Source organism: Coptis chinensis, chromosome 6 (genome assembly GCF_015680905.1).
Source record: "Coptis chinensis isolate HL-2020 chromosome 6, ASM1568090v1, whole genome shotgun sequence".
NCBI lineage: Eukaryota > Viridiplantae > Streptophyta > Magnoliopsida > Ranunculales > Ranunculaceae > Coptis > Coptis chinensis.
In genome coordinates, this window is record NC_141461.1 from 16,463,753 (window position 1) to 16,475,352 (window position 11,600).

The 11,600-nt window shown below is 35.0% G+C and overlaps 1 protein-coding gene across 3 annotated transcripts; it reads right to left on the reverse strand.

Annotated features, from left to right (window-relative positions):
* Nucleotides 1–533: 533 nt before the first annotated feature.
* On the reverse strand, nucleotides 534–11,275 carry LOC147491775 (serine/threonine-protein kinase STY46-like). Of its 3 annotated transcripts, none has more exons than XM_086564395.1 (16): nucleotides 10,902–11,275; nucleotides 10,715–10,829; nucleotides 9,808–9,908; nucleotides 9,030–9,143; nucleotides 8,577–8,631; nucleotides 7,622–7,732; nucleotides 6,396–6,446; nucleotides 5,528–5,697; nucleotides 5,340–5,447; nucleotides 4,401–4,474; nucleotides 4,125–4,300; nucleotides 3,095–3,190; nucleotides 2,345–2,425; nucleotides 2,127–2,180; nucleotides 896–1,030; nucleotides 534–814 (listed from the first exon to the last, which is right to left on the reverse strand). In XM_086564395.1, the coding sequence occupies exons 1-16, from the start codon at nucleotides 11,093–11,095 to the stop codon at nucleotides 737–739; spliced, it is 1,713 nt and encodes a 570-aa protein (XP_086420521.1). In that variant the 5' UTR covers nucleotides 11,096–11,275; the 3' UTR covers nucleotides 534–736. The 3 variants fall into 3 exon arrangements, with proteins under 3 accessions (XP_086420521.1, XP_086420522.1, XP_086420523.1); XM_086564396.1 differs by having other exon boundaries at nucleotides 3,095–3,151; nucleotides 10,902–11,252; XM_086564397.1 differs by lacking the exon at nucleotides 6,396–6,446 and having other exon boundaries at nucleotides 10,902–11,254.
* Between the last annotated feature and the right edge of the window lie 325 nt (nucleotides 11,276–11,600).

An 11,600-nucleotide genomic window follows, 5' to 3' on the forward strand; every position in this document is an offset into this window, starting at 1 on the left:
TGACGTGGCACTCATCAGGCAGGGGGTGCGTGTGTATTTCTCAAAGAAGTACTGGAAATCAAGGTCTCTCAGCTTGCCACGTCATTGTGTTCACAAATTGTGTTCAAAGTGTGTGTTGCTGTAGAAGCACTCCTGTGGATAGGAGGAATTTCTGAGATAATATGTACTGACATCAAAAACAATGTTCCCAGACGGCATAGAAACACCCCTTTGAAAAATTGAAGCAGACCTCCAAGAGGGTCGGCATTTCGTTGTAATGACATTTCTTGCTACGACGAGTCGACCAAAGAAAAAGACTGAAGCAAACTCTTTTGCTTGCAATGTTGCCATTGCCACTAGCATATGTACGACGATATGGACCACATATAGAAAAATAAGATATGGACCAACGAAAGAGACTGTAATTTAGAGCCAACCACAAATCTGACCACAAAAACATGTTAATCGGTGAATAAATACGCCCTCAAACTATCGAAACAAGGGGTTCATTCATGAACAACTGAGAGTCTGAGATAGAGGATAAACACAAGGGGTAAAGAAAAAGTAGAAGCATGACAGAAACGACTAGAAAGGAAAAAATCATAGTAAGTTGGTCGTACAAAGAAAATACTGTACAGTAAAGAAAAGAGATGAGACATGGAATCAACTGATTGGCACGCTTCTCATAAAATAAATAAAAAAAACTGATTAGCACGCTTACAAAATTACAAACAGCACCTCTATTGCTCTACTTCAGTTATGAGACACCTCTTCTAAGAACTGAAAGGAATCCGCCAGATGATTTTTCCCTCTGCCCTTCTGCCTCATCTCCAACCTGTTTTGAGATTTAAAGGTAGAAATTCAGTTTACCTTAGTAGTTAATGGGGCTCAAATAAAACTTTAAATAAAATATCACCTCCTTGGCTATCTGCTGCAAGATCTTTATAATTTCTGAGAAATCAGGCCTCAAAGTGGGCTCTTGTTGCCAGCACCTCTCAAGCAACTGTACAAGCTTTGGGTGAGTTTGCTTTGGCACTGTAGGCCGAAGACCCTAGGAATTAAAAGAGAAAAAAGAAACAACAATGTCTCAGTTAATTCAGGAAACCATGTGGCAAGAACAAGACTTTTTAAGATTTGTCGTGTAGGACATGACTCTTCACAAGGGGGAAACTCTGGCAAATGTTCCACCAAAACTTAAGGAACACCGGAATTTTGTTTAGGAAGTATTTTGGCATTGCTTACTCTTTTGAGCTGCTTTTTCTGGGTAATCTAAAATTCTGTAGCCTACTATGCAACATCATATGTGGTTTTATAAACTACTAAAACAAGTTTTAGTTTAGATGCTTCTACTGATTGCTTTTCAATCATGAAAGATTACATGTGTAAACTAGACATTGAAATTGTATCTTTTAGCATATAATAAAAAGGACAATAATGGCTCAAAAGTTCAAATTACTAACAAAGTTCAGAATTCTGAATATGATTTTGCTAAGTAATATTTTCTCATGTACCCCATCCCTAATTTTCACTTACATGAAATACCTAGGTCAAAATACGGCTGTGTTGCATGGGTATGGGTATGACCGGTACGGAGATTTGGACACGGCATGGTCTAAAAAGCAGATACGTTGACACGCCTAATATTTTTTTTAATTTTAATTTTTTTATTAGAAAAACTATTTGGCAATAAGGTTATTGAAAAGATAAGTAAAATTATGTGGTTACAGGATCTCAATTCTAATATTTTATGTTTCTGTGGGTCATATTTTATAAAAGATACATTATCCTACACCTCTTACTGTAGAAGTGTAGGTGTCGTATTTGGGTCGTGTGTCCGCGTCAGACACGGCGACATGGGAGTGTCGGACACGAGACACAACAGAAAATATGAAGTACCCATGCAACAGAGAAATACGGCCAAAATATAGTATATGAATACATTTTGACCAAACTGTCGTACGTCACTTGAATTGTACATTTGTACATATTTTCAAAGTGTAGGAACAAACCAAAATGTATTATCGAAGACATTGTTACTAGGCTTTGAAACGGACGCATATATTGCATTGTTGCATGAGAATTCCTGGCTGAAAGAAGCAGTTACAAACTTGAAGTGGATTCGTTCAGAAAACGATGGTGAAACTTACCTTTTGGACAACACCAACAGCTGCTTGCAACGGAGTTAAGTGTTCATATGGGAGCTGCAAAAATCAATGAAACAGAATGAATGCTACTGTTTTTTACTGGTAAAGGGTATGAATGCTAATTATGCAGAAGAGAAATTCATATCATCTTGCTCTGAAATTGAAGGTAGCAAATTAAACTAATATGAACTTATTTCCAAGGAAATCCAAAATGTTGTTACCTTCCCTGTTAGCAGCTCCCAAAGGACAACTCCAAAACTAAAAACATCGGCCTTCTGGTCATATGGTTTGTGCTCAATGACCTACAATAAAAACTGTTAAGTTAAGAGAATACTACTAACCAACTAGTGTAGTTTGAGAAGACTAACAGAACATCAAAAAAATCTGTTCATTCATCCAAATGCTTAACAAGGGATACAAATTGTGAAAAACATATGAATGGTTATAAATAATAAAGTTTACAGCACCGACTTCATATATCCGTGCAAGTTTCTTCAGAACCATATGTGCAAAGCTACTTGTGGCCTCTAGATGGAACCTTGAAGACATATTATTCACATTTAAACAAAAGTTTCAAAAGATTGTCTATTCCACAGTCTTTGAGGAATATCAACAAACTGAGAGTACACTTAATCTGAGCTAACCAGATCCAAGCTACAAAACAGAATTGGATCATCTACTCCTAGCAAGACAAATAACCAAGGATCCCACTCTGGACCCTAGCTTTTAACAATAATTGTATACATCAAAATAATTTTAAAACTGCGAACGAGCAGCAAGTATATCCTGAATCATCACATGCCCCAGCAACATCGCCGGGGAAACGATTCTAAATATCAATGATACAAAACACACTAGACTACCATATATCAGTAAGCATGGAACATCCAAGACATTCGTACCCAATTAAGGTTTTTTAGCCCGTGAAGAATGAAACTCACGAATTCAAAGAATGAAATTAAAATGCCCACCTCAGGGGCCATCCAACGGTATGTTCCAGTCTCAGCTGTCATCACACCAGATTGAGTCTGCACCCTGGCAACTCCAAAATCAGCAACCTTAACGACCTGGAGTACAACGTTTTAACAATTTCTCATGCGTATGGAAGTATGAAACCAAAAGCATCCTAGCATGTGCAGGCGTAGACAGATACGAACTGTACTTGATTAAGGCTATATACATGTTTGCAAGCCAAATTGAGAAACATGAGCAATAAGCAGGCAAGTCAAATGCAGATGGGTTTGACAGATAAGTTGCAGCTATGAATTATACAACCATCTGAAACCTTTTTCTGTTACCATAATCGAAAAACATTTATAAACAACGGCAGGAAAAAATATTAGTATATTACTTCTTTGACATGTTAGTTGTTTTAAAAGAAACAATTTCAGATTACATTACAGAATTTCTTTTTAACTTAGAAGAGAAATTAAAAATAGTCGTTAGACTATGTTCTATTAACATGTACACTCTAAATGAATATTGTCAGTATTATACTAGGCCCTGGCAAAAGAAATATCCAGTTAGTGCTTTTAATATTCACTGAAGATATGTTACACTTTTATGGGGAATGATTCCATCTAAACACACTCAAGCCAAGTTGATTAGAGACCAGGTCGAAACATTTGAGACAGTTCCGTTTTATGTATAAGATTATCCAGCGCAAGAATGTTTCAAGTGATGCAAAACCTACAAACTATAATACGTTATATTCTAACAGTCCCCAAGGACGATGCCATATTATTGTACCAAAAGTTTATAATTCAAATTAGTTGGAACAGATAAGAATTATTGTGAATGCAACAGGAAATTTGTAAGCAAAAACAGGGAACAGAAACATGTGATTGATCAAGAAGCAGTTATCATGGTAAAAAAAACACCGTGCACGTTACTGAAACAAATCATGATATACAGACTACCACTGCTCAAAATGTTAACCAAGAACCAAAACATCAAGTAGGCATCTAAATGAACTGGCATGTGCAGGTGGAGACATCTTACTTCGTTTTCATCCATCAGAAGATTAGCAGCCTTGAGGTCTCTGTGGATAATGTTATTTTGATGCAAGTAGTTCATGCCCTTTGAAACGTCAATAGCTACTTTTAGTATGGATGGAAGTTTAAAGACACCCTTTTGCTTATGCAAATAATCGTATACACTTCCACCAGACATGAACTCTGAGACACAAATAGAACGTAATATAAAACTCACAATCATGGAAAACAGGATTAAGGAAGAGTATAAAGACGGACGTAGCAAAGATCAAGATGTCATTACCTGTCACAATGCACAAGCTTGGAGTTCTGGTACATGCACCAATAAATTGTACAACATTCTTGTGCCGAACTTTCCTACAATCAAAAAGAGGTGAATTCGCAATTACACACAAGGTACGGAAGTCCAAACAGAAATAATATATCATTCATATCCGAAAATTGCTGGGTAAGCGGTATCACATTCCAAATAACAGGGGTTATGTAATTCACCCCAAAAGATGGAAATCAAAGGAACTCATCATAATAGAGTACAGAGGTCAAGAATTCAAATAACAGTGTCTAACAGGAACATTTTGTTGGACAGATAAATAATCGTGAATTACATGCAGTAGGCAAGCTTTGACACATACTGTATATAGTGGTGACCTTTATCACTTTAACCTATTTCAAAGGACACCAAGTTCAAATAGAAAATTTCATCTGCAAGTTTTGGAAGCATGTACAACATGCAAAGATAGGAATGTCTTTTGTGAGAACGTGTATAACAATCCAAAAGAATCATGGGGCCACTCAACTCAAAACCAATTGCCTGAGTGGAATGGCAGCATGATTTTATTGTTATGTTGTGGAGCCTGAATTTATGCGCAAATCATTGGGCCACTCCACACATAGCCAATTGGTTGAGTTGGATGTTCCAAATTTTAAGATGTTATCAGAAAAGACAGTTGTGTTTGGCACAGCAGCACATGTACTCCACGAGTCCACGTCAGCCAATAAATTAACATACGTGTTATGTAACACTTGAGATGCCGTGGTGTGATGGAAAAATTAATCATAATACAAAAGATCCACTATAATATAGAAGAAAAAACACATAACAGAATCAACAATCACGAGAAAAGATGAACACCACTTGCATTATCCAGAACATTAAAGAAGGGGATTTCAAATTTTCAACAATTAAACTTGGACCATATACCACTACAGCAATTTAAGATACCTCATAATATAGACTTCCTGAGCAAACTCTCGCTGCATATCTGCATTTATTCTCTCAGGCTTGAGGACTTTAATGGCCACTTCCTGGCTACAATAGGTACCTTTATACCTGGATACAAAACTCAAAACTAAGCAGAAACCATAAACAACCTAACAATGGGTTTATAAACACGGAAAAAAAGAACTTACAGATCTCCATATGACCCAGATGCAACTTTATCTTCAAATTTCAACAGCCTGGGATCGATTTCCCAGACATCAGTTCCATCAGTAGGTATTTTTACATGATCAGGGTCAACTCCAATATTCCCTCGCTCGTCAGATGTAGGTAGCAAATACGGTTTTGACCAAGGTTGCTTCTGCAATGAGCTTCAGAGTATCATTTCAAACGGCCTCTTTAATATCATATAACAGGAAAATGGATTATAAACTCAGAAGTCAAACCGTAGAGAATTAAACAGCATATGATCAGAAAAGTGCCAAACTAAAATAAAAAAGAAGACTGAGTGAACTACATATTATCCAAATGCCTAAAGTAAGAAAATATTTTACTTGTGGAAACATCATACTTGAAGATCAAGGTTGCCATTCATAAAAGAGAACTGATTATAGTATACTTAATAATATGAATACTGATTTCCATCAGATTAGACACAATGACAAAATGTCAGCCAAGACGTACTGTAAAGAAGGAAATATAGTAAACAAGTTGGTGGAGAGAATAGATTGAAATTAGTATTATTACTAATTACTAATAGGTTATTGTTATTACTTATTAGTTTCCTTATTGTTTTAGAATTAGGTTATTTAGTAAGGTTTCTATTTTGGAGTTCAACAAGATTGAGGAATATGATTTATTATATAAAGGCAGTTAGCCCTTAATTGTTAGAGGGTATTCTAAGAGAATTGTTCTTCTTGTTTGAGCGTTTAAACCCTACTTTTAGGTTTTTCTTCCATTAAACATAATTGATGTTTAACAATTGCTGAAGCGTCCATCAACAAGTTACATCACATATGTATAAAGGAATCTTTTATTAAGTAAACTTTAAAAAATTACCTCAATCTTCCAAGTTTCCTTTTCAAGTGTGTGTCTAAGCTGCTCGGTTTCCTACAAATTTCACAATAAAAGAAGGCAAGCAAATCAAATAACAAACTGAAATAACAGGAAACTTTATAACTTCAACACAACAAAGGATTATTACTTTGTACACAGAAACCTGGTTGAGAATCAAACAAATTTCATACAATGAAATGATCTATACAAAGGAACATTGATAGTGGTGGCAAATCCTATGAATAAAAATTTGGGAAGCCACCACTAATACGACTTGTACATTAAGAGGACGATTTTTTATAATTTAGATAAAGAAGATTGTTACATATATCAGTCTATGTTATCAACTATGACACGAGTGAATTGATATTTGGCAAGAGTATCTATATATCATTCTGATGTATCTTATTGGCGGAAGCTTCCACAATGGATGAACATTAATAAGATTTAAAAAATCAAACACCTAAATCTAGGGTTTAAACCTTTAAACATGAAGAACAATTCACAAAGAATTAATATTCCATAATAACCATCTAACAATGAAGGCCGCATAGGATTTCGACCCATGGAAACTTTGATGATCGGGCGGCGGCGGTGACTCTCTTCTACTTCTCCTACGATACTCCATGACAATTAACCAAGAAAATTGAAGTTTTTTTTTTTCCACGCAGTGAATAGTGTTCGGCGAACAGTACTCATGAACAGTGTTTCCTTAAAAAAAAATTCCAAAAATCGATTGGCTCTTGATACCAAATTTGATGTATCTTCTTGGCGGAAGCTTCAATAATGGATGAACATCAATAAGATTTAATAAATCAAATACCTAAATCTAGGGTTTAAACCTTCAAACATGAAGAACAATTCACATAGAATTATTATTCCATAATAACCATCTAACAATGAAGGCCTAGATACCTTTATATAAGAAAACAATTACTAAATATAGTTGGAAACCAAATAGGAAACCATTCTAAATCCTATTCCAAATTGAATTAGGAAACCAAATAAAATAGAAACTACTAATTAATTAATAATCCATGTTCATGTATCACATTCATTATTTTTGCTACCTGAATTTCACTGACCAGTTTCAACACACTTACGTAAACTAGCACTCCCTAATTCCTAGCACTCCCTAATTCAATAGCAAAGGTAAGTCCTGTATACCTTGTACCAGGATATAAATTTTGAACTCATAACTAATAATGGAGAAAAGGCTCTCTGAATACCTCATATGGCCAACCATCAACAACAAAGACATCCAAGGAGTACCCATCAACTGTAGAAAATGCATGTGCCTCTCGGATGTTCAGACCAATCTCAGCAAGTAAGGCAGTTAACTGAAATATCAACAAAAATGAAGGAACTAAGATACATAACAAAATGCGGTCAATATCAGCGAGCCACTGTGAGTTCCAAGCACCAGTTTGTCAAAGAAAACTTAGAGAAGTCTAAACAGTGGTAAAAGGATAAGTTGCTTATGTCAATATTACTGTAGCAAGGAGCACATATTTGCGAGAACAGCATGGTTGTGATTTATGGGACTGAATGTATGTGGTACACTTTACAATCAATAAGGACACAATTTCTGAAGTGGGGAAGATCTAATACTTTTTCAGCACGACACATGGTGTGGTTAGCTGATTTCCTCCGATCTAATAAATCAAAAGAAAAAAGATGGGCAAGGTGATGGATTACCTCTCTTTCGAGGGGAAATTAGCGACATGGAACCTTCATATTGGAGACCTCCTAAATAATTGGCAGGTGGATGGTGCTATTCAGCTCGTTGATCAATTGGAATACTATCAAAGAATTGAAAGGGGAGACTAATTGGTGAAGAGGCAAGCCAAAAGAGGCCCTTCTCAAAAACCCTTCAAGCGATTTCTAATGGAAGCGAACACGGATTGACTATACACTCTTTTCATAAGCACCACCATATAATTATTGTACAAGTACACAGTCATACAGACATGATGTGTACCAGATAGACACTGCAGAATAGATGTAGAGCTGGGTAAATCCGGAGACACTCCTGCAATGTCCCATACTAGGATGCATAAAATGAGCTATTTCTCTAGGTCATGAAGCTTACAATTATTTCAATGATATTTTAGCTCTCTAGCTTTTTGGTCCAAAAGATTGTTCAAATGTAGGCAAAAATATGTCACATACCAGTCAATTTACCTGACTGAGAAGCTTTGGCTTGTCATCTGTTGAAAAGGTGATTTCATGCGAGGGCCTAAGTAATTGCAATCAGAATAAGAAAAGGCGTGAATGAAACAGCAAGATAATTAAAAGAAGAATAAAGAAACTGGAGGAACAAAATGGTAGAGAGAGCATGAACTTCAAAGATATCGACATTTTACAAAATAATTTAACAAACTTCCTGGAGCAGGAAGAGGAAGAAACTAACGCGATTCTCTATTAATATAGAAAAAAAGAGATAGTTGAACATGAAGAAAATTTTCAAGGAAGAAGTAGAAAACCTATATGCCTGATTTCTAATTATCGTTGACAAAAAAAGTTCAACATATTTTGATGGTTTCTTACAACATATTTGACAGGATAACTAATGAAAACGTTTTACACAGATCATCAAACTCTAAGCTATGGAATCGAATACTTGAAACTACTTACCGAGATAAGCAAGAATTGGTAGCGCTATCTGCATCTTGAGCATTTGATTTGTTGGCTTCAAGTGCAAGGGCTTCAAGATTAGGCGATGAACCAAAGGCAGGTGGAGGATGAATGCTGAGAATTAATGAGGTGACCATCAACATAATACAATAAGGTTAAGTACATATATGAAGAGAGAGAGAGAGAGAGAGAGAGAGAGAGAGAGAGAACAAAAGCTCTTTATACCTTTAATCTACCCAATTTCCTTTGTCATTAAAGAAACGTTACTTCAGAACATAATTGACTAAAGTCTGAAAACCCCCAATCTAGCTATATTATTTCCAATTCTCATTTAAGGGTTTTCTCTTGCTTTGTTTCTTTCTCATCCCTCTTTCTCATTTATCAACTGTATATGCACCTTTTCATCCTCCTCCAATACTCATATACCTTATCATATAACTGAATGTTGCGAAATTAGCAGAGATTTCAGAAACCAACAATGAAGTATAGTGTCGCAATCTTCCTAGGCCCCTACATTGCATCTTCATCTTCTTAAAATGACCACCTTATTCTTATCAGTATCTGATATTTTACAGTTCTCTTTCATCTTTAGGCGGGCTACAATTAAGAACACCAACTTCTGTTATCGAACCTCTCCTCTTCATAAAGTTTCAGTGATAAATATCAAAGGTTCATTACTTTAAGAAAGAGAAGTATATCTTGGTTTGGCTTACTATATTGACTCTTGAATGTCATGGAGCTAAACAGATATATGGAATGAAAACGCAAATAGAAGTACCTCTTTCTATTAGAGTAAGTGAAAGAACTTTGAGCCTCTTCTTTATATGAAGAGTTTGAATGAAAAGAATCGGTTGAATTTTCATCATGTACAGGAGTAACCTGCAAGAAAAACGATATTGCCAGGAATCCCAGGATACATTGATCATTCATATAACTTATGTATGATGTTCAAATTATTAAATGAGTTCATAGTAATATTATAACAAAACATAACTATATACATTAAACATGAGTTCAGCCCAAAAATCCAATATTATATAGCAAATGTATATCTATATGTGGCAAAAGCAAAAGTATACTGAGGGTTCACATGGTTAAACAGTTGATATACAGAGTGAAATCATGTCAAAGTCAAGTGAGTGTTCATGATCAGACAGTTGATATACCTAGTTAAATCATGGAAGCAAATTGACAAACAAATCATCTGTGGTATCTTCCTGAAAAGGAACCTCACACAAGATGCATTTAGCTTCTAAACATAACAAAATCATGCAGAAACTAACCACCAAAAATCAAGGTTACCAAAACAACCAACATCCATAAGTTGGAATGTATAGATTTTTGTTTACAACTTTTATCCATTTATTCATCTTACAATATTTTTTGCATTTTCCTAGTTAAGCCTTCAATTTATAACATGACTCCGGAAATCGTGACGACCATACAGGGTGATAATCTCCAAATCAAAGCAATTAAAAAGTTTTCAAGAAAATTTCTAATAACAACACATAACTCACACCTTGGTATTGTCACCACCGAGAACCAAAGAATACATATACAATTCAAAGAAATGTGATAAACCTTTTTAAATTAATTAAAAATAAAATCTAGTTATCTACTTCAAGCAAAAGTGCAATAATTAGAAACTAAGAATATTATACCAAAAAAATAAAGGTATATACTACCTGAACAAGACGGACTTCGATTGCAGGTCTACTATCAGGATCAATAGCTAATTGTAACAATCTTTTATGTGTTAATACATCCTCTGCTCTTTCTACATTCACATCTAATGCATACCTACAAACCAACATATTAATCCACACACACAAAAAAAAAATGAATACAGTAATTAAAAAAAAAAAAAGTTACCTAGTCGGAAGACGGTTAAAATGAGTCCAAAGCTCATCATCAAAACCAGGAGTATTAGTTTCGACAATATTAGAATCTTTAAGGCGACGTAAAACATCATTATAAACTTCTAACTTTTGTCTTTGTTGTCTTGGATGTGTTGGTGATGACTCTATTGCTCTACTACTACAACTCTCTGTATCATCCATCGTCATCAACTTAAAAACAAAAGTTTATAACAACAATTTTATAAAGTTCAGTATCAATTGTAGAGAGTTATGATGAAAGAGAGAAAACAGAGAGAGAGAGAGTTGGTTTAGTTTTTGTTTGTTTGGTTGGAGTGTGTTTTTTTGTGTTTAGTTGGAATTTGGCGGAATGTTTAACGGCGAACAGATAATATATTAAGTGGGCATCATCACACTAACACAAAAGTCCATGTGGATTCTACCAAAGTTGAGTAGCTTTGCTTACTTCGGTCCTTTTTTAAGAAAAATAATTAATTACTTGTTTCCCAATATTAAATATAAGTTGTTGGATAAAAGTTTGGGGAAATAAATTGAATTGAATAAATGGGTGAAGAATCCGTGATGGCATCTCCCACCTCCAGCCTCGTCCAATACGCTTATCTACTTTATATAATTTTTTTTTTTGCATTTCTTTCCACTCGACCATATCTGTTCAACTTTATCCACATCTAAAATGTTTTAGTAATGGGTCTAT

Bases quoted from the DNA above. Each gene is read 5' to 3' on its own strand.
- LOC147491775 (XM_086564395.1), bottom strand. From the start codon at position 11,095: ATGACGATGGATGATACAGAGAGTTGTAGTAGTAGAGCAATAGAGTCA. The intron at 5,448-5,527 runs GTAAGTTCTTTT...TTTTGTATCCAG, and splicing joins TCTGGGTCATATGGAGATCT to GTATAAAGGTACCTATTGTA. The intron at 4,301-4,400 runs GTAATGACATCT...TTTGTGTCTCAG, and splicing joins AAGCTTGTGCATTGTGACAG to AGTTCATGTCTGGTGGAAGT.